Source organism: Phyllobates terribilis, unplaced genomic scaffold (genome assembly GCF_046119375.1).
Source record: "Phyllobates terribilis strain yellow unplaced genomic scaffold, ASM4611937v1 Scaffold_2__4_contigs__length_985480577, whole genome shotgun sequence".
In the NCBI taxonomy this organism is placed as follows: domain Eukaryota; kingdom Metazoa; phylum Chordata; class Amphibia; order Anura; family Dendrobatidae; genus Phyllobates; species Phyllobates terribilis.
This window is the reverse complement of record NW_027362762.1, coordinates 256883273-256910357: the sequence shown is the minus strand read 5'-3', so window position 1 is coordinate 256910357 and position 27085 is coordinate 256883273. Positions and strand designations below refer to the sequence as shown.

The 27085-nt window shown below is 42.3% G+C and overlaps 1 protein-coding gene across 8 annotated transcripts in view; it reads left to right on the top strand.

The window, feature by feature from the left end:
* Nucleotides 1-27085, top strand: part of DACH1 (dachshund family transcription factor 1) — a 510801-nt gene that overhangs the window by 339024 nt on the left and 144692 nt on the right. For 3 of the 8 annotated variants that reach the window (XM_073663956.1, XM_073663952.1, XM_073663951.1), the window contains one exon: nucleotides 20766-20969. The exons of 3 other annotated variants lie outside the window; for them this stretch is intronic. In XM_073663956.1, the coding sequence (XP_073520057.1) occupies nucleotides 20766-20969 (204 nt within the window). The remainder of the gene's footprint in view (nucleotides 1-20765; nucleotides 20970-27085) is intronic. 2 more of the 8 variants (XM_073663955.1, XM_073663953.1) reach the window with 1 other exon arrangement.

Genomic DNA, 27085 nt, shown 5'->3' with positions numbered 1-27085 from the left:
GATGATGGCAATGAAAGGGTCAGCTCAGCACCTGTGTTTTACTTACTTTGGGGATATGCTGCTGCAGGAGATTGTTCTGATAAGCACAACACTCAGAGGAGGAGTCAAGTGCTGACCCCTTCACTGCCATCATTTGTGCTCCACATGAGGACCTTCTCATATCAGTGCAGCTAAAGGCAGGCAACAGACTAGGGAAAGCAGAGGTTTGGAAGCCACATAATATTATTTTATAAGAATGAAACCAAATTTCCTAATAAAGTGATTTGCAAAGTTTCATAACTTTACATTTTGGACAAAATTATAAAAAACAAATGAAAGTTAGTTTAGTTGCTCTTTAAGTCTACACAAGTTTTATTGTTTAATATCTTGAAATTGCATTTTATATTTAGAAGGTAATACCTGCCGTAGTGTATGGATTACCGTACCCCATTTTTTGTTAAAACCAAAATTATTTAATGGAATTTACTAGGATTATCTTGAACTCATATTTTACAGATCTTCATTTTTTTTTCCCCAGCAATTTCCTACATAATAATTAGTGATGAGTGAGCACTAAAATTCTCGGGTGCTCGAAGCTCGGGTCGAGCACATTGAAATACTCGGGTGCTCGACCCGAGCAACGAGCCCAATGTAAGTCTATGGGAAACTCAAGCATTTTTCTGGCGGTCCCCCCCTGCTGTCTGCAGAAGGCCAAAATTGCCCAAATCGATGGGAACAGTGCTCAATTAAACGTCAGGCAGGCAGAATATATAGGCAGACAGACAGGCAGGGTATATAGGAGGGTGCATGAAAAATATAGCAGGGCACTTGGAACACACTAGTGCCCTCCGATTTTCATGCACCCATCTCTTTAAAAAAGCCGGCTGGAAATTCATCAGCGGCATACACGGGTACCCGACAATTTAGAACAGAAAGAATAGAGCATCACACATAGATTAGATAGATATTATATATGTGACTGACATGTTTCTAAGTACAGTGACAGTGTTGGTTACTGTACTTGTTATTTACTGTTAAAATAAAGGATTTATTAAAAAAAAAAATAATAGTGTTTTTGTCTCTTTAAAAAAGCCGGCCGGCAATTCATCAGCGGCATACATCGGTACCTGACAATTTAGAACAGAAAGAATAGAGCATCACACAGATTAGATAGATAGAAACATGTCAGTCACATATATAATAAGTACAGTGACAGTGTTGGTTACTGTACTTGTCATTTAGTGTTAAAATAAAGGATTTATTAAAAAAAAAATTGGCGTGGGGTTCCCCGTAATTTTAGTTTCTAGCAGAGGTTAAGCAGATGGCTGGGGAAGATGTTTGAAGCCTGGGAAGGGGGTAATACCCACGGAGCTTCCCAGGCTACTAATATCAGCCCCCAGCTGAATACCTAGCCTTTACTAGCTATTAAAATAGGGGACCCCAAAAAATAAATGACGTGGGGTCTCCCCTATTATAATAGCTAGCAAAGGCTAGGCAGACAGCTGGGGGATTATATTACCAATCCGTGACGCAACGATACAGGCACAACTCTCTGGCACCCCCTTGCCTCTCAGGTCAGTCAAGGTACTGCACCTAGAGTGAGTGGTCGCCGGAGAGGCCGTCGTGTAGCCCTCTGGGTATTTGAGGCCCTCTGCAGTGAGGGCGGTATATATATTTCCCTGACTGCGCCAGTAATATATATCCACACATCCGACCGTCACTGCCAGCCTTCCTCAAATCCCCCAGATGGTATGCTGCCACCAGTTCTCGTTTGATACAAGCCCGGTCCGTTAATAGACTTGTATCGGGTCAGGAACCAACCCAGTAGCGTTTCAGCCAAGCTTTTCCGGACCAATGGATTCGTATATGCAGAGTAAAGGATACAGCCCACGATTAATTTATGATTTAATCGATTATAAGAATACACTAGATTACAAGGCTATTCAATTAACTATACAACGGTATTTGGCCAGAATAAGAGATATAACAATTTGAATTACAAAACACAGGAATAACAATGATAAACCAGTTACCGTTTTTGTGGTGCAAGGGAGGATCTGCTATCCCACAGGTTCAAGCTTAGTTGCAGTCGTCCAGGCCTCAGTAGCACATGGCAAAGGTGCTCCTCCCACTCAGAGACCTGGATCCGACGTTAGGAGTTGTTCACGTCATCTCCTGGGTCCAAACTGAGGGGGTTTCTGGCTGTCGGCTATACTAAAGTCCTGTCACGCCCACTCTTGGTGATGTCAGTTTACTAAGCCCCCCCTACCAATGCCAGTTTTGGCTCCATTTGGGAAAAGTACCCATAACTTTCCCTGGGGTGATCTCATCGTATCACCAGAGGTCTCGTCGTGATCCTACTCTTCTGGGGAAGCCATTGACTCTAAACATGCCTCCCCTGGGGCCTTGTATTTGGTTCTTCTAAATCTCTAGCTTTCCAGGGCCCTCATGGATTTATAAGTCCCATGATTGTGTCCGCGGGCACCTTCCCCACATGATACATTTTATTCGGGTTCCCTAACTTGTATCGTGTGGTTATGAATTGATAGTGTATCTGTAGCTTTTGGTGGCCATTTTCCACAAAGAAAGCACATGGTTCCTTGGGACATTGGAGAGGTTTGCAGGCTTGCACAAATGGTTTGCTTCTGGTTTCAAGTGAAAACCCAGGTGTTAATTACCCCCCTGGGGCCTAGCTGACTCTGTCCTGGACACAACAGAGTCTTCTGCAATAAAAGTAAAATAATAAACCAACCTCATCCTTATCTTTCCATGGTTCCCAGGACAGCTTCAGCTCTGCTACATTGACATGACAGGCTGGATCATAGCAGAACGCTGCCATCCAGCTTGCCATGCCGCAGACACTGAGAAGCTCCTCAGTGTCTCACTGTGACGGCATCCAGTTGAGCCAAGTTCATGTCCAATGAACTCAGTTCACCTCATGCATGTCACTGGCAGTGTGGGAGAATTCTCCTGCACTCAGCGCTTGGGATGGCATTGAGATGCAAGGCTGGATCGCAGCTGAGCACTGCCATCCAGCTTGTCATGCTTCAGAGACACTGCAGAGCGCAAGGCATGAGCAGGAGAATTCTCCCACGCTGTCAATGACGTGCATGAGGTGAGCTGAGTTCATTGGACATGAACTCGGCTCATCTGGATGCCGTCACAGCGAGACACTGAGGAGCTTCTCAGTGTCTGCGGCATGGCAAGCTGGATGGCAGCGTTCTGCTACGATCCAGCCTGTCATGTCAATGTAGCAGAGCTGAAGCTGTCCTGGGAACCATGGAAAGGTAAGGATGAGGTTGGTTTATTATTTTACTTTTAATGCAGAAGACATTGGCTTCAGCTGGAATAGGCGATACGGTAAGTAGGGTTTAATTTAGAACATTAAAGGAATGTGTCATTATTTCAATTAAAGGACTTTATTCTGGGTGTTTGTGTTTTTTTTAAAATACTTTACTAGAAATTCATGGCGTTCATGTCTAATATTGGCGTGACCCCATGAATTTCGGGCTTAGGGCCAGCTGGTAATACCAAGCTGGCCCTGACCCCTTTATTACCCAGTGAGCCACCGCACCAGGGCCCTGGATGAGTTGGGTACAGCACCAGAAGATGGCGCTTCTATGAACGCGCCATTTTCTGGGGTGGCTGCGGACTGCAATTCGCAGCAGGGGGGGCCCAGAAAGCTTGTGCCACCCTGCGCTGCGGATTCCAGCCCCCAGCTGCTTAGTTGTACCTGGCTGGACACAAAAATAGGGCTAAGCCCCACGTCAAATTTTTTTAAATAATTTCATGAAATTCATGAAATAATTAAAAAAGGGCTTCCCTGTAATTTTGTTTCCAGCCAGGTACAAATAGGCATCTGGGGGTTGGGGGCAGCCTGTTCCTGCCTGCTGTACCTGGACACAAAAATATGGCGAAGGCCACGTCAAATTTTTGGTGAAAAGTTCATTAAAAAATGTAAAAAAAAACACATCTGGGACTGCATCTTTACACTGTGTTCCAAATTATTATGCAAATAATATTTTCTCAGATTTTCCCAAATTACCTATATGAATTGCAGTCATTGTAATTTTCCAGTCAAATAACTATTAGAGTACAATTGAAAGGTTTTTGTACAAACTGCCTATGATAACAGTATATTTTTAAAAAAATAAAAAACTCAAACTGCACTCAAAATGCATGTTCCAAATTATTATGCACAGCAGAGTTTTCAACCTTTTCATTTTAATAAAGAACAAAAAAATGTTCATTTTTGAAATTATAAGCATTAGCAGGTTATTACAAACTGAAATCAAACAGTTTTCAACTCAAAACTTTATTCTAGGTGATGTTACATTTGCACATAGGACCCCTTGTTCGAAAGGAGCTTCTGAACTCTCTCGTCCATTGAATTTGTGTTCAGGGGAGCATGGGTGGCACACCATAAGTTTGTCCCCTTTTATGCCCATAGCAGCCAGAGATGCAGATATGTTATGTGCAGCATGAGACGGGGCATTATCATGCATGAAAATGATCTTGCGGCGGAATGCACGGTTCTTCTTCTTGAACCATGGAAGGAAGTGCTGTTTGAGAAACTCAACATACATTATGAAGTTCATCTTTACCCCTTCAGGGATCCTAAAAGGGCTGACAATCTCTCTCCCCATGATTCCAGCCCAAAACATTACTCCACCTCCTCGTTAGCGCCGTAGCCATGTTTGCATGGGGTGTCCATCAACCAGCCATCCTCCACTCCATCCATCTGGACCATCGAGATCATTTCATGCATGATAATGCCCCGTCTCATGCTGCACATAACACATCTGCATCTCTGGCTGCTATGGGCATAAAAGGGGACAAACTTATGGTGTGGCACCCATGCTCCCCTGACCTCAACCCCATTGAGAACCTCTGGAGCATCATCAAAAGGAGTGTCTATGATGGCGGGAGGCAGTTCACATCTAAGCAACAGCTCTGGGAGGGTATTCTGTCCTCATGCAAAACAATTAAAGCAGAAACCATCCAAAACCTGACAAATTCAATGGACGAGAGAGTTCAGAAGGTCCTTTCGAACAAGGGGTCCTATGTGCAAATGTAACATCACCTAGAATAAAGTTTTGAGTTGAAAACTGTTTGATTTCAGTTTGTAATAACCTGCTAATGCTTATAATTTCAAAAATGACCATTTTTTTGTTCTTTATTAAAATGAAAAGGTTGAAAACTCTGCTGTGCATAATAATTTGGAACATGCATTTTGAGTGCAGTTTGAGTTTTTTATTTTTTTAAAAATATACTGTTATCATAGGCAGTTTGTACAAAAATCTTTCAAATGTACTCTAATAGTTATTTGACAGGAAAATTACAATGACTGCAATTCATATAGGTGATTTGGGAAAATCTGAGAATATATTATTTGCATAATAATTTGGAATGCAGTGTATTAACCCCTCCACTTGAGGGGTTAATAAAGATGCAGTCCCTAAATTATTATTATTTTTTAATTAATTTTTCCCAAAAATTCTGACGTGGGCTTCGCCATATTTTTGTATGCCAGCCAGGTACAGCATCCAGGAACGGGCTGCCCCCAACCCCCAGCTGCCTATTTGTACCTGGCTGGACACAACAATATAGGGAAGCCCTTTTATTATTATTTCATGAATTCCATGAAATAATAAAAATAAAAATACGTGGCGCTTCACCCTATTTTTGTGTCCAGCCAGGTACAACTAAGCAGCTGGGGGCTGGAATCCGCAGCGCAGGGTGGCCCAAGCTTTCTGGGGCCCCCTGCTGCGAATTGCAGTCCGCAGCCACCCCAGAAAATGGTGCGTTCATAGAAGCGCCATCTTCTGGCGCTGTACCCAACTCATCCAGGGCCCTGGTGCGGTGGCTCACTGGATAATAAAGGGGTCAGGGCCAGCTTGGTATTATCAGCTGGCCCTAAGCCCGAAATTCATGGAGTCACGCCAATATCAGACATGACCGCCATGAATTACTAGTAAAGTATTTAAAAAAAACACATCACCCAGAATAAAGTCCTTTAATTGAAATAAAGACACATTCCTTTAATGTTCTAAATTAAACCCTACTTACCGTATCTCCCATTCCAGCTGAAGCCAACAATCTCCTGCAATAAAAATAAAATAATAAACCAACCTCATCCTTACCTTTCCATGGTTCCCTGGACAGCTTCAGCTCTGCTACATTGACATGAAAGGCTGGATCGTAGCAGAACGCTGCCATCCAGCTTGTCATGCCGCAGACACTGAGAAGCTCCTCAGTGAAGCTCCTCAGTGTCTGGCTGTGACGGCATCCAGATGAGCCGAGTTCATGTCCAATGAACTCAGCTCACCTCATGCACGTCACTGACAGCGTGGGAGAATTCTCCTGCACTCAGCGCTTGAGCAGTAGAATTCTCCTACGCTGGGATGGCATTGAGATGACAGGCTGGATCGCAGCTGAGCGCTGCCATCCAGCATGCCATCCTTCATAGACACTGCAGAGCGCAGGCATGCTTGCGCTCTACAGTGTCTCTGGAGGATGACAAGCTGGATGGCAGCATTCAGCTGCTATCCAGCCTGTCATCAGAATGCCATCCCACGTTGGGATGGCATTGAGATGACACGCTGCATCGCAGCTGAATGCTGCCATCCAGCATTCCATCCTTAATAGACAGTGCAGAGCGCAGGCATACTTGCGCTCTGCAGTGTCTCTGAAGGATGACAGCTGGATGGCAGTGCTCTGCAGTGTCTATTAAGGATGGAATGCCATCACAGTGTGGAAGAATTCTCCTGCTCAAGCGCTGAGCGCAGGAGAATTCTCCCACGCTGTCAGTGACGTGCATGAGGTGAGCTAAGTTCATTGGACATGAACTCGGCTCATCTGGATGCCATCACAGCGAGACACTGAGGAGCTTCACTGAGGAGCTTCTCATTGTCTGCAGCATGGCAAGCTGGATGGCAACGTTCTGCTACGATCCAGCCTGTTAAGTCAGTGTAGCAGAGCTGAAGCTGTCCTGGGAACCATGGAAAGGTAAGGATGAGGTTGGTTTATTATTTTACTTTTATTGCAGAAGACATTGGCTTCAGCTGGAATGGGCGATACGGTAAGTAGGGTTTCATTTAGAACATTAAAGGAATATGTCTTTATTTCACTTAAAGGACTTTATTCTGGGTGTTTGTGTTTTTTTTAACTTTGACTATGGGGTTAGTAATGGGGGTGTCTTATAGACGCCTCTCCATTACTAACCTGGGCTTGATGTCAGCTGGCATTATAAGCTGACATCAATCCCAACCCTATTACCCCACTGCCACCGCTACAGGGCAGTGGGAAGAGCGAGGCTAAGTGCCAGAATTGGCGCATCTTATGGATGCACCTTTTCTGGGGCGGCTGATGGCTGGTGTTTCTAGCCTGGAAGGGGGCCAATATTCATGGCACCCTTACTGGGCTATAAATATCAGCCCCCAGCTGTCTGCCTAGCCTTTGCTAGCTTTTAAAATAGGGGGGACCCCACGTCACTTTTTTGGGGGTCCCCCATTTTAATAGCTAGTAAAGGCTAGGTATTCAGCTGGGGGCTGATATTAGTAGCCTGGGAAGCTCCGTGGGTATTACCCCCTTCTCAGGCTTCAAACATCTGCCCCAGCCGTCTGCTTAACCTCCGCTAGAGACTAAAATTACGGGAAACCCCACGCCAATTTTTTTTTTAATAAATCCTTTATTTTAACACTAAATGACAAGTACAGTAACCAACACTGTCACTGTACTTATTATATATGTGACTGACATGTTTCTATCTATGTAATCTATGTGTGATGCTCTATTCTTTCTGTTCTAAATTGTCGGGTACCGAGGTATGCCGCTGATGAATTGCCAGCCAGCTTTTTTAAAGAGACGGATGCATGAAACACTATTATTTTTTTTTTTTATAAATCCTTTATTTTAACACTAAATAACAAGTATAGTAACCCACACTGTCACTGTACTTATTATATATGTGACTGACATGTTTATATCTATCTAATCTATGTTTGATGCTCTATTCTTTCTGTTCTAAATTGTCGGGTACCGGTGTATGCCACTGCTGAATTGCCGATTTTTCATGTTTCACTGTGAGCACTGTTCCCATCGATTTGGGCAATCACTGTAATGCCGCAACAACCATGGCTGTGACATTACAGTGAGTGACAGACAATCCCTGCATGATTGGTGCTCTAAAGAGTGCCAAACATGCAGGACGGGGACCCGAGCTCCCGCCCGAGGATCTCAAAAGTACTCGGCGAGCTCTGAGCATCTCGAATACTGAGATGCTCGGGCGAGTACCGAGTAGTGGCAAGCATGCTCGCTCAACACTAATAATAATTATAATGCAGGGAAATCAGAAAGGAAAGTCAGCTCACCAAAGTACAGTACACCTGCATCCAATCCAGGGAATCATCCCACAGAACCGCAGAGAAGAGAAGAGATCCTCCAGCGATGATCAGGCAAGTATATATAAAACTTCACTTTTATGCTGAATAATTAAAACACTTAACAGTAAGAACAGCAAATATGCACAGAACCTGAAGGACCTATGCGTTTCAGCGTTTAACATGATTAAAGCTACATGCCGAAAGTCCATCAGGTTCCATGTGGATTTTCTGTTCTCACTATTTAATGTTTTAAAGAAGCACTCCTCCCATCAAAGTTTTTATCCTCTTAATATATTGCAATCATCATATTATATAGCTCTGTGTACTTACAATTGCTCATTTTGCCTTTCTATCCAGTTAAATCTTCTGTTTACCATTGGGTCTATGACATCACGTGATTAAAAACTGACTAGCTGAATCCTTCTAAGGTCTATGTAGAAACAGGAGGTCAATTCTCCCTGCGTAACTCGTAGGTAGGAAGAAAGAGCTGCTGGGTCAGGAGTTGAAGAAGGGAATGATTTTTGCAGGGAAAAGAGACTTCCTGTTTCTACACAGAGCAGAGAAAAGAGAAGAATTAACTGGTTAGAAGGTCAAAATGAGCAATTGTAAGTACACAGTGCTATATAATATGATTGCAATATATTAAGAGGACTAAATCTTTAATGGGAGTGCTTCTTTAATTATTCTGAATAAAAGTGAAGTTTTATATATATGCCCACCTGATCATCGCTGGAGGTTCTCTTCTCTTCAAGCACGCAATTTCCTGCAGGTTCTCTCAGTCGAAGTCAGGGCTGTTTGTAGCAGGTAGTATTTTCCATAAAACAATGAAAATGGCAGAAAAAGCCTCATTGAGTAGTCCATTAACAGAATATAGGCTACCCCTGTAAACTTCTAGTTGCACCCAGATGAGTCCTTATAGAGTCATCTATTTGAAAATGAGAACAATTTTACTGCCATATCCATTTTTGTTAGGCGCCGTGTCATTTCAGGATATCTTACGCTTGCCCAACAGCACTAATGATATCCACCTACAAGAAGAAACAGCCTGCCCATACAAACAAGGTGCAAATTTGTTTGGCCTTTAATATATTCTGCTTTCTACTGGTTAATTCTGTTTCAGAATTTATTCTTTTGTAGATCTCTAAGCTTTCTTATGGAAATGAAGCTTTTTAGAAGATTTGTACTCATTTTCAAACACTGTTACATTCATTCAAGTATGCCATTATACAGAGGCAGCTGGCTTTTATCTAGTGATATTTACTTCAAAAACCTAAGTTAAATGGTATCATAGATTAATTCTTAGGGCACCGGAAGACCCTTTTTTTAGAGTAAAAAGAGATTTTGTAATTACTTAGGCTACAGCAATAAAATCACTGAACATGTGTACTGTAGGATTCATCATATCATGTGCCATAACACAAAGCAGCAATAAAAAAAAACAAGTTATAAAAATCAAACATGGGAACATGGCATCCTTGTCACAAATATGCATTACAGCTTTCCAGTAATTTACAGCTCTGTATAACATGCTTTCTTGAGTACTATTTTTTTCATTCAGGAAGCAATGAAACTTCAAAAAGGGCATTATCCTCTGCAATTTCTTACATAAATCAAACTGGAAATAAGACACATTTTACAATTCAATTTAAGATCCCACTGAGACAATAATGTTGCAAGCTGTGCATTTTGCAAAGTAATATAGTAATGTCTAGTTTGCATTTTTGAAAAACCAAATTAATCACACTTTATTGAATATGTTCAAGCAAACCTAAAATCATTTATTATTAAAAATCTGTTGCAACAAATATAAACTATATTTTATACATAAAGGACAAACTCATTTATTCATTAGGATAAAATGCTCAGAGGTTGCATTTTAGAGGAACATGGAACGACAATGTGAATGTGGTATTATATCCAGATCTGCATATGTATTACAGACAATAAAATGTAACAATTTGCATACTTTGCAAGTCTTTTTATTTGGATCTAAAGGACCATGAAAATAAAACCATACACGTAATACAAAAGAAATATTTTATAGTTTTCTTGTACTAGAGTCTGTATTTCACTCTTTTTGACCTGTATAAAAGATTATTCTAATTGATGAAAACAGTTCATAACCTAAGCTAAATCATGTTGGTGGAAATGAGTCAGGGCTATGGTGAGAGCTAGTAGACTAATCAGAGAAATTATGATGTAGGAAAAGTTGGATCGCTAAATATTTGATCATATTTCAAATTCACATTTATTCATTAAATCAAGTTTAAACGTTAAACATATTACAGTATTTCAAGAATTGTGTTTATCTTTCATTATGTGCATTATAAAAATCATGTAATTCTGCAGTTTTCATTATGACTACTGTGCTTCATGTTAGACTAGCAATTGCTGCGCAGTAGAGATCTCCTTTTAGTCATTATTTCAATATTACCCATCACCTATTGTTCATTCACAATAGGTGATATGAAAAAAGCTTCCCCATCTCTGCACACTAACCTCTGCACAGATAACAGACCATGCCTGGAAATAACTCACACATAAAAGTCAAAGAACATCTCCGAACTACAGTGATACTTTTTAATATACTTTTTTTATATTTATTAATAGGGTTGGTCACAAGATACTTATAATCGGACACCTCTATGTAAACACATTGAAAGGAGCACAATAGAATCCCATCTCACTTGTTTATTTTCACCAGGTAAACCAGTATCAGTGCACAAAATTTAGAAATAAACATTTCTGACATGCAAAAACAAAAACCAAAAAAATTAGTGATCAATATAGCCACCTTTCTTTATGATGACACTCAACAGCCTTCCATCCATAAATTCTGTCAGTTGCTTGATCTGTTTTTGATCAACATTGCGTGCAGCAGCCACCACAGTCTCCCAGACACTGTTCCGAGTGGTGTACTGTTTTCCCTTCCTGTAGATCTCACATTTTATGATGGACCACAGGTTCTCTATGGGGTTCAGATCAGATGAACAAGGGGGCCATGTCATTATTTATTCTTCTTTTAGACCTTTACTGGCCAGCCACACTGTGGAGTAGTTGGATGCATGTGATGGAGCATTGTCCTGCTTGAAAATCATGTTTTTCTTGAACGATACCGACTTCTTCCTGTACCACTGCTTGAAGAAGTTGTCTTCCAGAAACTGGCAGTAGGTCTGGGGGTTGAGCTTCACTCCATCCTCAACCCGAAAAGGTCCCACAAATTCATCTTTGATGATACCAGCCCATACCAGTACCTAACCTCCACCTTGCTGGCGTATGAGTCTGAGTGGAGCTCTCTGCCCTTTTCTGATCCAGCCTCTGGCCCATCCATCTGGCCCATCAAGAGTCAATCTCATTCCATCAGTCCATAAAACCTTTGAAAAATCAGTCTTAAGATATTTCTTGGCCCATTCTTGGCGTTTTATCTTATGTTTCTTGTTCAAAGGTGGTTGTTTTTCAGCCTTCCTTACCTTGGCCATGTCCCCGGGTATCACACACCTTGTGCTTTTTGATACTACAGTAATGTTGCAGCTCTGAAATATGGCAAAACTGGTGGCGAATGGCATCTTGGCAGCTTCACACTTGATTTTCCTCAATTCATGGGCAGTTATTTTGCGCCTTTTTTGGCCAACACGCTTCTTGCAACCCTGTTGGCTATTTGCCATGAAACGCTTGATTGTTTGGTGATCATGCTTCAAAAGTTTGGAAATTTCAAGACTGCTGCATCCCTCTGCAAGACATCTCACAATTTTGGACTTTTCAGAGCCCGTCAAATCTCTCTTCTGACCCATTTTGCCAAAGGAAAGGAAGTTGCCTAATAATTAAGCACACCCTATGTAGGGTGTTGATGTCATTAGTAGAGATGAGCGGTGTTCGACTAGAACTGTTCGCCAATCTCAAATTCGAGCTGTTTTGGGCGGTGTTCGAGTTGTTCGACGAACCCGAACGATTTGCAAAAAATTCGGCTGTTCGAGGTTATGTTCGATAACTGTTCGTGCACCAAAAGCGTGTCCAGCATGTCTGGCGCTATTTAGAGCACCAATCATGCAGGGATTGTCTGCCACTCACTGTAATGCCACAGCCATGGTGGTTGTGGCATTACAGTGATTGCCCAAATCGATGGGAACAGTGCTCACAGTGAAACATGAAAAGCCGGCAATTCAGCAGCGGCATACACCGGTACCCGACAATTTAGAACCGAAAGAATAGAGCTTCACACATAGATTAGATAGATATAAACATGTCAGCCACATATATACGAAGTACAGTGAAAGTGCTGCTTACTGTACTTGTCATTTAGCATAAAGGATTTATCAAAAAAAATATTAGTGTTTTCATGCACCGTCTCTTTAAAAAAGCCGGCCGGCAATTCAGCATCTGTACCCGACAATTTATAACAGACAGAATAGAGCTTCACACATAGATTAGATAGATAGAAACATGTCAGTCACATATATATGAAGTACAGTGATAGTGTTGGTTACTGTACTTGTCATTTAGTATTAAAATAAAGGATTTATTATTAAAAAAATTGGCGTGGGGTTCCCCTTAATTTTAGGCTCTAGCGGAGGTTAAGCAGACGGCTGGGGCAGATGTTTGAAGCCTGGGAAGGGGGTAATACCCACGGAGCTTCCCAGGCTACTAATATCAGCCCCCAGCTGAATACATAGCCTTTACTAGCTATTAAAATGGGGGACACCCCAAAAAAAATGACGTGGGGTCCCCCCTAATTTAATAGCTAGCAAAGGCTAGGCAGACAGCTGGGGGCTGATATTAATAGCCCAGGAAGGGAGCCATGAATATTGGCCCCCTCCCAGGCTAGAAACACCAGCCGTCAGCCGCCCCAGAAATGGCGCATTCATAGGATGCGCCAATTCTGGCACTTAGCCTCGCTCTTCCACGCTGCCCTGGTGCGGTGGCAGGGGGTAATAGAGTTGTGGTTGATGTCAGCTTATAATGCCAGCTGACATCAAGCCCAGGTTAGTAATGGAGAGGCGTCTATAAGACACCCCCATTACTAACCCCATAGTCAAAGTTAAAAAAAACACAAACACCCAGAATAAAGTCCTTTAATTGAAATAAAGACACAATCCTTTATTGTTCTAAATTAAACCATACTTACCGTCACGCCCATTCCAGCTGAAGCCAACGATCTCCTGCAATAAAAGAAAAATAATAAAGCAACCTCATCCTTACCTTTCCATGGTTCCCACGACAGCTTCAGCTCTGCTACATCGAGATGACAGGCTGGACCGCAGCAGAACGCTGCCATCCAGCCTCTCATCCCGCAGACACTGAGAAGCGCAGGCTTGCTTGCGCTGCTCAGCGTCTCTCTGTGACGACATCCAGATGAGCCGAGTTCATGTCCAATGAACTCGGCTCACCTCATGCACGTCACTGACAGCGTGGGAAAATTCTCACGCTGAAGCGGTGAGTGCAGGAGAATTCTCCCACGCTGTCAGTGACGTGCATAAGGTGAGCTCATGTCCAATGAACTCAGCTCACCTCCTGCACGTCACTGACAGCGTGGGAGAATTCTCCTGCACTCAGCGCTTCAGCGTGAGAATTCTCCCACGCTGAAGCGCTGAGTGCAGGAGAATTTTCCCATTCTGTCAGTGACGTGCATAAGGTGAGCTCATGTCCAATGAACTCAGCTCACCTCCTGCACGTCACTGACAGCGTGGGAGAATTCTCCTGCACTCAGCGCTTCAGTGTGAGAATTCTCCCACGCTGAAGCGCTGAGTGCAGGAGAATTTTCCCACGCTGTCAGTGACGTGCATGAGGTGAGCCGAGTTCATTGGACATTAACTCGGCTCATCTGGATGCCCTCACAGAGAGACACTGTGGAGCGCAAGCAAGCCTGCGCTTCTCAGTGTCTGCGGGATGAGAGGCTGGATGGCAGCGTTCTGCTGCGGTCCAGCCTGTCATCTCGATGTAGCAGAGCTGAAGCTGTCATGGGAACCATGGAAAGGTAAGGATGATGTTGCTTTATTATTTTTCTTTTATTTCAGGAGATCGTTGGCTTCAGCTGGAATGGGCGTGATGGTAAGTATGGTTTAATTTAGAACAATAAAGAATTGTGTGTTTATTTCAATTAAAGGACTTTTTTCTGGGTGTTGTGTTTTTTTTTAAATACTTTACTAGAAATTCATGGTGGTCATGTCTAATATTGGCGTGACCCCATGAATTTCGGGCTTAGGGCCAGCTGATAATGCCAAGCTGGCCCTAACCCCTTTATTACCCAGTGAGCCACCGCATCAGGGCCCTGGATGAGTTGGGTACAGCGCCAGAAGATGGCGCTTCTATGAACGCGCCATTTTCCGGGGTGGCTGCGGACTGCAATTTGCAGCGGGGGTGGCCCAGAAAGCTTGGGCCTCCCTGCGCTGCGGATTCCAGCCCCCAGCTGCCTAGTTGTACCTGGCTGGACACAAAAACAGGGCGAAGCCCCACGTCAATTTTCTTTAAATTATTTCATGAAATAATTAAGAAAAAAAGGCCTTCCCTATATTGTTGTGTCCGGCCAGGTACAAATAGGCAGCTGGTGGTTGGGGGCAGCCCGTTCCTGCCTGCTGTACCTGGCTGGACACAAATATAGTGCGAAGCCCCACGTCAATTTTTTTTAAATTATTTCATGAATTTCCTGAAATAATTTAAAAAAATTGAAGTGGGGCTTCGCACTATATTTGTGTCCAGCCAGGTACAGCAGGCAGAAACGGGCTGCCCCCATCCACCAGCTGCCTATTTGTACCTGGCCGGACACAACAATATAGGGAAGCCCTTTTTTTCTTAATTATTTCATGAATTTCATGAAATAATTAAAAAAAATTGAAGTGGGGCTTCGCACTATATTTGTGTCCAGCCAGGTACAGCAGGCAGGAACGGGCTGCCCCCATCCACCAGCTGCCTATTTGTACCTGGCCGGACACAACAATATAGGGAAGCCCTTTTTTTCTTAATTATTTCATGAATTTCATGAAATAATTAAAAAAAATTGAAGTGGGGCTTCGCACTATATTTGTGTCCAGCCAGGTACAGCAGGCAGGAACGGGCTGCCCCCAACCACCAGCTGCCTATTTGTACCTGGCCGGACACAACAATATAGGGAAGGCCTTTTTTTCTTAATTATTTCATGAATTTCATGAAATAATTAAAAAAAAAGTACGTGGGGCTTCGCCCTATTTTTGTGTCCAGCCAGGTACAACTAGGCAGCTGGGGGCTGGAATCTGCAGCGCAGGGAGGCCCAAGCTTTCTGGGCCCCCCCCCGCTACAAATTGCAGTCCGCAGCCACCCCGGAAAATGGCGCGTTCATAGAAGCGCCATCTTCTGGCGCTGTACCCAACTCATCCAGGGCCCTGGTGCGGTGGCTCACTGGGTAATAAAGGGGTTAGGGCCAGCTTGGTATTATCAGCTGGCCCAAAGCCCAAAATTCATGGGGTCACGCCAGTATTAGACATGACCGCCATGAATTTCTAGTAAAGTATTTAAAAAAAACACAACACCCAGAATAAAGTCCTTTAATTGAAATAAAGACACAATTCTTTATTGTTCTAAATTAAACCATACTTACCATCACACCCATTCCAGCTGAAGCCAACGATCTCCTGCAATAAAAGAAAAATAATAAACCAACCTCATCCTTACCTTTCCATGGTTCCCACGACAGCTTCAGCTCTGCTACATCGAGATGACTGGCTGGACCGCAGCAGAACGCTGCCATCCAGTCTGTCATCCCGCAGACACTGAGAAGCGCAGGCATGCTTGCGCTCCTCACTGTCTCGCTGTGACGGCATCCAGATGAGCCGAGGTCATGTCCAATGAACTCGGCTCACCTCATGCACGTCACTGACAGCGTGGGAAAATTCTCACGCTGAAGTGCTGAGTGCAGGAGAATTCTCCCACGCTGTCAGTGATGTGCATGAGGTGAGCTCATGTCCAATGAACTCAGCTCACCTCCTGCACGTCACTGACAGCGTGGGAAAATTCTCCTGCAATCAGCGCTTCAGCGTGAGAATTTTCCCACGCTGTCAGTGACGTGCATAAGGTGAGCCGAGTTCATTGGACATGAACTCGGCTCATCTGGATGTCGTCACAGAGAGACGCTGAGCAGCGCAAGCATGCCTGCGCTTCTCAGTGTCTGGGGGATGAGAGGCTGGATGGCAGCGTTCTGCTGCGGTCCAGCCTGTCATCTCGATGTAGCAGAGCTGAAGCTGTCGTGGGAACCATGGAAAGGTAAGGATGAGGTTGCTTTATTATTTTTCTTTTATTGCAGGAGATCGTTGGCTTCAGCTGGAATGGGCGTGATGGTAAGTATGGTTTAATTTAGAACAATAAAGGATTGTGTCTTTATTTCAATTAAAGGACTTTATTCTGGGTGTTTGTGTTTTTTTTAACTTTGACTATGGGGTTAGTAATGGGGGTGTCTTATAGACGCCTCTCCATTACTAACCTGGGCTTGATGTCAGTTGGCATTATAAGCTGACATCAACCCCAACCCTATTACCCCCTGCCACCGCACCAGGGCAGCGTGGAAGAGCGAGGCTAAGTGCCAGAATTGGCGCATCCTATGAATGCGCCATTTCTGGGGCGGCTGACGGCTGGTGTTTCTAGCCTGGGAGGGGGCCAATATTCATGGCTCCCTTCCTGGGCTATTAATATCAGCCCCCAGCTGTCTGCCTAGCCTTTGCTAGCTATTAAATTAGGGGGGACCCCACGTCATTTTTTTTGGGGGGTCCCCCATTTTAATAGCTAGTAAAGGCTATGTATTCAGCTGGGGGCTGATATTAGTAGCCTGGGAAGCTCCGTGGGTATTACCCCCTTCCCAGGCTTCAAACATCTGCCCCAGCCGTCTGCTTAACCTCCGCTAGAGCCTAAAATTAAGGGGAACCCCACGCCAATTTTTTTAATAATAAATCCTTTATTTTAATACTAAATGACAAGTACAGTAACCAACACTATCGCTGTACTTCATATATATGTGACTGACATGTTTCTATCTATCTAATCTATGTGTGATGCTCTATCTTTCTGTTCTAAATTGTCGGGTACAGATGCTGAATTGCCGGCCGGCTTTTTTAAAGAGACAGTGCATGAAAACACTATTATTTTTTTAAATAAATCCTTTACACTAAATGACAAGTACAGTAAGCAACACTATCACTGTACTTATTATATATGTGACTGACATGTTTCTATCTATCTAATCTGTGTGTGAAGCTCTATTCTTTCTGTTCTAAATTGTCGGGTACAGATGCTGAATTGCCGGCCGGCTTTTTTAAAGAGACAGTGCATGAAAACACTAATATTTTTTTTAATAAATCCTTTACACTAAATGACAAGTGCAGTAACCAACACTGTCACTGTGCTTCTTATATGTGTGACTGACATGTTTCTATCTATCTAATCTATGTGTGATGCTCTATTCCTTCTTGTCTAAATTGTCGGGTACCGGTGTATGCCGCTGCTGAATTTGCCGGCCGGCTTTTTTAAAGAGAGTGTCTTCTGAGCAGTTTGTCAGCTTTTGGACACCTTTGCAGGTGTTTTCTATGTGTTTCTATGTGTTTTTGTTTGCCTGCCATTGGTTTTAACGGTGTTCGACGGTGTTCTAAGGTGTTCGACGAACAGTTCGACGAACAGTTCCTCGAACATCCCGGTGTTCGACGAACCGAACCGAACCCGAACACTACGGGGGTGGCTCAACACTAGTCATTAGTCAACACCCCTCCTCATTACAGAGATGCACATCACCAGATTTACTTAATTGGTAGTTGGCTCTCAAGCCTATGCAGCTTGGAGTAGGACAATATGTTTTAAAAAGTATCATGTGATCAAAATACTCATTTGCCTAATAATTCTGCACACAGTGTATATATGGTGTTGAAGAACTATCCTGTGAATAGGTCATTGGTATCTGGTGACCAGAAAATCCCTGTAAATTGACAAGTTTTTGCCCTTGTTTTATCCCTACTGCTTCCTTGAGTATGCTATTTTTTTTCTTTAAGGGGGTTGTCCACTACTAGGACAACCCCTTCTTAACCTAAATGTTAGGCCCCAATAAAATAAAAACACCTATACTCACCTCCTGTGCCTACTCCGTTCCAGTGGGTCGGCACTCGTGGTCCCGGGGCTGTAATACGATGGAATGATACGTGATGCCATGCACACAATCATCGCTGGTGTCACTGTCCCCACCTTTGTATGAACTGAACATAAAGAGGAAGTCTGCAATCAGCTGCAGCCCTGGCTTCCACTGCATGTTCAGTTTGTCCGAAGGCGGAGACAGTGACGCTAGCGCTGATTGAGCGTCGGGCATCACGTGTCATTGCACCGCATCACAGTCGCGGGACTGCGAGTGTTGACACCGCTGGAACAGGGCCGGCACGGGATGTGAGCATGTTTTTTTTATGTTATCGGGGCCTAACATTTAGTTTATGAAGGGGTTGTCCTAGTAGTGGACAACCCCTTTAAATATGACATATGGTTTCAGAGATGTGGTCCTTTCTTTTTTAAGAGAACAATGTAGATATAATGAAATAGTCGGCACTCCGTAGTCCTTGTTAGTAATGGTGGTGCACGTGGAGAAATAGATTACAAGCAAAGTAGAAGGATCCGGGCACTCACGTGTATTCGATCAATTCATTTATTCCACATGTAGGAAAACTACAACAGAACGTTTCAGCCCCTTGCAGGCTTTTGTCAATTGACAAAAGCCTGCAAAGGGCTGAAACCTTTTGTTGTAGTTTTCCTACATGTGTAATAAATGAATTGATCGTATACACGTGAGTGCCGGGATCCTTCTACCTTTCTTTTTTAAGTGCTTTTTCATGGTCTTTACTAAGAGGGCATGGCTCATAATTTTTGTGGGAGAATGTCTAGGCTACTCTGCATTATTACCCTGTGAGCCACGCCCCCTTCATACAGACTATAAATATTAGCACTAGATAAAAAGGCCCATGTCTCTAGAACCATATGGCGGATTTAAAAAAAGAAAACAAAACAGGATACTCAGTTGAACAACAGGAATAAAATAAGACCAAAAAATTGGCCACTTTTATTTTGGTGGCAGATCGTCTTTAAAGGTAATCTGTCAATATGATGAACCCTCCTAAGCCATCTATATGGGCATGTAGGTCATAGGAAGCTGAATAAAATGATACCTTGATATCTGCAAAGCAATGTCTTATTCCAGAGAAATCCACGTTTTTCTTATATGTAAATGAGCTGTTCAGGACTATGGGCCGGACACTGATCTGCATGAGAATCTACCTCCAGAGCTTATTATAAATGAAATGTGGCATCACCAATGTGAGACATGTAACTAGCACAGAACAGTAGAACTAAACCTTGTCTCATAACAAACACATTTTTTGCAGCTCTCTGAGCTCTGCTGTATTGCAACAATGTTGCAACCCTGTCTGCCTGTGAGCTGGAAGCTGAAGCTGAGAGGAACCTTCAGATGTGTCAGGTATAATCACACACAGCTCTGCAGTGAGATCAGGAGAGCCGAAAGCGACCATTACATATCCCACTAGTAACGCCCCCCATAGCCCTGAAAAGCTCATTTACATATCAGAAGAAACGTAAATTTCTCTGGAATAAGACATCAGGTTGCAGATATCAAGGTATCATTTTATTCAGCTTCCTGTGACCTACGCTCCCATATAGACCGCTTAGGAGGGTTGATCCTACTGACAGATGTCAAAATATACACATGCTGAACAATATATAACTCAATTATGGAGTGGATGATTCTGAAAGTGCAGCATACTGAGTTTGTCACTTTGTGTTATTGTTATTTGTAAGTTTTCAATGGGCCTGTAAGTAAAATACGAAATTCCATATTGATTAAATTAGATTTCACGATGCAAAAACGATTTTGATGACAAATTTAGCTCTAGTATTGCTGTCTTTGGGAAAATGCCCATCATCAAGCTTCAGGATGTATTCACCTTTTCAGTCCACTGTAATTTCCTTATTTATTTGGGGTTAACATGAGCACATCAGTATCAAATAGAAACATGCTCAGATTCCTTGTTTACTAGCCATTTCTCTTGGTATTAAGTTGTGCATTTAGTAACTACATTAAAATATGCAAGTTCACATATGCAGAATATTAGCTAACGTTACATGTCTCCAATAAGCCCAACCTAATGAGGATCAAACATGGAATGTATAATTCTGTCCAGACATCTATTACATATGACTATGAAGGAAACAATCCTATAATTTAAATAAGCAAACAAAAATAGGAACATTTTGTATTGAGAGATACCAAGTCTACTTCTCTCTATTGTTAAATGTATCAGAAAAACATTTCAAGTAAAGAAAATATGTTGATTCCATGATATTGTTAATATTTAAAACATCCTAAATTCAATTAAATTCAATGTATATTCATTTCTACAGGGAGCAGTGATGGTTCTTGGGAGAAAGAAAAACTTCAGTCTCTCCCTACCCAAGGATCACAAGCCTCTGTTAACTATGCCACCTTGCCTGGACAGCATAACCTTCCAGTTTCTCATCCTCTCAACTCTCTACAAAAGAATCACCTTCTGCCAAATGGTATGACATGCTGCCATTCGTCCCGCATAAGACAACAAATTATATCAGGTGCTTTTACTGGAACCTTAAAAAATAATTATTTTTTTTATGTAATGAATGCCTAAAGGGGTTTTCTACTTTCAGAAAAGTGGACCACAAATGCTACAAAATAGCTAAAATAGCAAACAGCAGGTGCTCACCCGCCCGGGTCCAGCGCTGGCTCCCCACTGCTGCCTGTGTCTCGGTGTTTTGGCTGCAGTGGTGATATCACGTCATCTGTGCACCAACATGTGCACTAGTATAGTATACGAGCTCAGGGGCCGTGCTAAGGTAGATGACCCCTGAGTCGCTGAGCTTAGTGATTGGCTACAGTGGTGATACTAGCTGTCAACATGATGTCTCCGCTGTTACCAGAACACAGAGCCCCGAACAGCGGCAGGGAGCCAAGCGCTGGTCATGAGAAAGGAGAGTACCTGCTCTATTTATTATTTTAGCCATATCACAGTGTTTGGGGTCCACTTTCCTGAAAGTGAAAATGCCTTTAATATATGAAAAATTGAGTCTTATTGGGCCACAAGGCTAATAGCAAAAACTAAGGTCTGGTTAAATAACGTCATCAAGAGCTGCAACATTTGATGGTAGTTGAAATTGCTAATGGCAAAAAATAGGGATCAGTCATTAGCTATCTGCTCCTCCTATGTATTTCCAAGGCTCTTGGTGCACTCTATAGTAGACCTGTAGATCCATGATGCAAATTTTGACATGGGAAGGCTGGCAGCTTGCTAATCAGGTGCTACATGGATGATTTGGAGTGGAGTTGCTGGCCAAAAAAAATGGCTGCACCTGTATATAGATAACATGTGACTTATTTAATCACTGTATATACAGGTGCATCTCACTAAATTAGAATATCAACAAAAAGTAATTTTTTTTCAGTTCTTCAATACGAAAAGTGAAACTCATATATTATATTGAGTTATTACAAACAGAGTGATCTATTTCAAGTGTTTATCTCTGTTACTGTTGATGATTATGGCTTACAGCCAATGAAAATCAACTGTATATATTAAAATATGCAACCATATAACAAAGAACAAAAACAGAAAGAGATTATAACAATTAGTATTTTTTTTTAAATCGACTACGATCTAATTGCTTGATAGATCATAGCTGCAAATCAGTTGCTGTGACGAATTGCATATTTATGTGGCCCTGTGAGATACTAATTTTTATCTCTTTTCTGATTTCTGTTCTTTGTTATATGTTTGCACATTTGAATATATACAGTGGGGATACAGTTTGATACACTGCCGATTTTGCGAGTTTTCCCACCTACAAAGAATGGAGAGGTCTGTAATTTTTATCTTAAGTACACTTCGACTATGAGAGACAGAATCTAAAAATAAAAAACAAACAAACAGAAAATCACATTGTATGATTTTTAAATAATTAAAATGCATTTTATTGCATGAAATAAGTATTTGATCACCTACCAACCTTCTGGCTCTCACAGACCTGTTAGTTTTTCTTTAAGAAGGCCTCCCACTCTGCACTCATTACCTGTATTCATTACACCTGTTTGAACTCGTTATCTGTTTAAAAGACACTTGTCCACACAATTAATCACACTCCAACCTCACCACCATGGCCAAGACCAAAGAGCTGTCTAAGGACACCAGGGGCAAAATTGTAGACCTGCACAAGGCTGGGATGGGCTAACGGAACAATAGACAAGCAGCTTGGTGAGAAGGCAACAACTGTAGGCACAATTATTAGAAAATGGAAGAAACACAAGATTACTGTCAATCTTCCTCGGTCTGAGCCTCCATGCAAAATCTTGGCTCGTAGGGTAAGGGTGATTCTGAGAAAGGTCAGGAATCAGCCCTGAACTACATGGTAGGACCTGGTCAATGACCTGAAGAGAGCTGGGACCACAGGCCAAACATTACCGTTAGTAACACACTACGCCGTCATGAATCAAAATCCTGCATGGCACGCAAGGTCCCCCTGCTAACGCCAGCACATGTCCTGGCCCATTTGATGTTCGCCAATGACCATCTGGATGATCCAGAGGAGGAAAGGGAGGAGGAATGTGGTCGGATGAGGCCAAAATAGAACTTTTTGGTATCAAATCCACTCGCCATGTTTGGAGAAAGAAGAAGGATGAGTACAACCCCAAGAACACTGTCCCAACTGTGAAGCATGGTGGGGGAAATATCATACTTAGGGGGTTCTTTTCTGCAAAGGGGAGAGGACAACAGCACCGTATTGAAGAGAGAATGGATGGGGACATGTATCGAGAGATTTTGGCCAACAACCTCCTTCCCTCAGTAAGAGCATTGAAGATGGTTTGTGGCTGGATCTTCCAGCATGACTATGACCCGAAACACACAGCCAGGGCAACTAATCAGTGGCTCTGTAAGAAGCATTTCAAGGTCCTGGAGTGGCATAGCCAGGCTCCAGGCCTGAACCCAATAGAAAATCTTTAGAGGGAGCTGAAACTCGATGTTGCCAAGCGACAGATCGGAAACCTGGAAGATCTGGAGAAGATCTGTATGGAGGAGTGAACCAACATCCCTGCTGCAGTGTGTGCAAACTTGGTCAAGAACTACAGGAAACATCTGACCTCTGTAATTGCAGACAAAGGTTTCTGTACCAAATATTAAGTTCTGTTTTTCTAATGTATCAAATGCTTATTTCATGCAATAAAATGCTAATTAATTATGTAAAAATCATACAATGTGATTTTCTGGATTTTTTTAAGATTCTGTCTCTCACAGTTGAAGTATGATAAAAATTACAGACCTCAACATTCTTTGTAGGTGTGAAAACTTGAAAGATCGGCAGTGTATCAAATACTTATTTTCCCCAGTGTGTACATTAAAAGTTATATTTTAATATATTACTTTAATTGGATTTTATAGTGAATTACAATTTTAATAATTGAGGACACTTTAATATTGGTAGACGGTGAAACGTGATTTATTTACTTACATATTTAACCGGTTCCCAACCGCCCACTGTAGATAAACGTCGGCGCTTGCTGGGCTCTGTGCAGCGCCGACGTTTAAAAACGGTGGGTGGTCTCGCAGCGCTCAGGACCCCCAGGGTCCTGCAAGCGCTGCGATTCCAGTGCAGAGCATTAGCGCTGACAGGGGACATCATCGGGACCTGATTGGATCAGGTCCCAGTGATGTTAACCCTTTGCTATGTTCTATATGCCGTGATCTATAGTGATCGCGGCATATAGAAAATAGAAGGAGGAGAGGGGGTCGTCTTACTTACCTCTCCAACGACCCCTGATAGCTTCCAGGACTTGGGGTTGCTATGGCAGCTGAAGGTCACATGACCGCCTCCAGATCTGCCATATATGGTGTCCTGCCTGGCTCAGCCTGCAGCTGAAGCCAGGCAGGAGACTGACTGTGAAACAGTCAGCGAAGATCTCATGTAATGTAATACATGTCTATTACATTACATGAGATCAGTGATGAGACAAATAAAAATTAATGTCCCATACAGGGACTAAGTAAAAATGTAAAAAAAAAAACCAATAAATCCGTATATTTTTACAAAACCAAAAAAAGTACACATATTTGGTATCACCGCGTCTGAAACAACCCGAGCTATAAATCTGTCACTCTAATTAACTCCTTCTGTGCACACCGTAATAAAAATAAATAAAAAACGGAGCAAAAAAATATGCTTTTTCATCATATCGCCAAACAAAAAGTGGAAAAAAATGCGATCAAAAAACAAAATAGAAATAAAAATGGTACCGCTGAAAACGTCATCTTGTTCCGCAAAAAAAAAGCCACGATACAGCTCCATCAGCCGAAAAATAGAAAAGTTATAGCGCTCAGAATAAAGCAATGCAAAAAAAAATATTTTTTTCTATAAAATTGTTTTATTGTGTAAAAGCGCCAAAACATAAAAAAATACAGTAAGTGTAGTATTGCTGTAAACTTACTGACCCGAAGAATAACGCTGCCTGATCACTTTTACCACACGCAGAACGGCATAAAAAAAACCCTCAAAAAACAATTCCTGAATTGTTTGTTTTTTGTTAATTTTACCTCCCATAAAACGTAATATAGAAAGCGATCAAAAAATGTCACGTACCCAAAAATGGTACCAATAAAAATGTCAACTCGTCCCGCAAAAAACAAGCCGTCACATGACTCTGTCGGCCGAAATATGGAAAAATGATAGCTCTCAAAATATGGTGATGCAAAAACTAGATTTTGCAAAAAAAAGCATCTTTTAGTGTGTGACAGCTGTCAATCATAAAAACCTGATATAAATCTGGTATCTCTGTAATCGCACCGACCCGAAGAATAAAGTAATCTAATCAGTTATATCACACTAGGAACGGCGTAAAAAATAAATAAAACCAATTCTTCACCTGCTACTGATTTGTTTATTATGTCTCCCAAAGATCGCAGTAAGGCTCTGCTCACATTTATCTGAAAAAAAGGACACCGCTAAACAGAGGCCAGACGAAGTCCAGAGTAACTCTGCTGCCTCATTACAGTGAATGGATCCCGCAGGGGTTTCATCTGATTTACATCACTTTGAAATTTAGATGGAAACCCCGATGTAAGTTCTCAGCCTAGAGCGCCGGATAAATGTTACGTAAAATGTTCCCAATAAAAGCTTCAACTCAGTCCTCAAAAAAAGCTAGTCCCCACTCAGGTCCGTCATCTGTTAAAAATATAAGGGACTTCCAAGTTACTGGTAGCAGAAAGGCTCTGGAAAAGCGAAATGGCCCTTGCCCCCCAAAAGAAATTCAGAAAATTTTGTGCTCCCAAATCCAAATGCCTATTCTACAATAATTTGTTCTCCAATTGTCAAATAGCACTCCGTCCCCCCCAGATCTCGCCGTATGGCTGAGCGGTACGATACAGCCACATATGGGGTATTGCCACTTTTAGAAGAAATTGTGTGACACATTTCGGCACCATTTTTACCCATTGCCCTGTGTGAAAATGTAAAATCTGAGGGTAAAACATTTTTTTGTGGTAAAAATATAATTATGCTTTTTTCACTGCCCAATGGTATAAATTTAAAAATTAAATAATACTCACTACTTCCCTAGATGAATTCCTTGAGAGGTGTAGTTTACAAAATGGGGTCACTTGTGGGGGTTTCTGCTGTTTCGGGAAGTCAGCGACTCTTCAAATGTGACATGGTGTCTGCTGCCTATCCCAGCCAACATAGCGCTCCTTTCTCTTCCGAACCCTGCCGTACACCAAAGCAGTGGTTTTCCCCCACATATGGGGTATCGGCGTTCTCAGGAGAAATTGTACAACAAATTTCATGGTGCAATTTATCCTGTTACCCTTATGAAAATACAAAATTAGGGAATGAAAAACATTTTTTGTGGGAAAAATGTGAAAATTTTATTTTTATGGCTCAATATTATAAACTTCTGTGAAGCAGCTGGGGGTGCAAGATGCTCACCACACATCTAGATAAGTTCCCTAAGGGGTCTAGTTTCCAAAATGGTGGCACTTGTGGGGGGTTTCCACTGTTTAGGCACATTAGGGGCTCCCCAAATGCGACATGGCGTCTGCTAATTATTCAAACAAATTTTACATTCAGAAAGTCAAATGGCGCTCCTTCCCTTTCAAACCCTGTCATGCGCCCAAACAGTAATTTTCCTCCACATATGGGGTATTGGCATGTTCAGGAGAAATTGCACAACAAATTTCATGGTGCAATTTATCCTTTTACCCTTATGATAATGCAAAATTAAGGGATGAAAAACGGTTTTGTGGGAAAAATGTGAAAATTTTATTTTTACAGCTCAATATTATAATCTTCTGTGAAGCACCTTGGGGTTCAAGGTGCTCACCACACATCTAGATAAGTTCCCTAAGGGGTCTAGTTTCCAAAATGGTGTCACTTGTGGGGGATTTCCACTGTTTAGGCACATCAGGGGCTCCCCAAATGCAACATGGCGTCTGCTAATTATTCAAACAAATTTTACATTCAAAAAGTCTAATGGCGCTCCTTCCCTTCCGAACTCTGCAGTGCGCCCAAACAGTGGTTTTCCCTCACATATGGGGTATCAGCACGCTCAAGAGAAATTGCACAAAAAAATTTGGGGTCCATTTTTTCCTGTTATCCCTGTGAAAATAAAAAAAATTGGGTCTAAAGTAACATTTTTGTGAAAAAGTTAAATG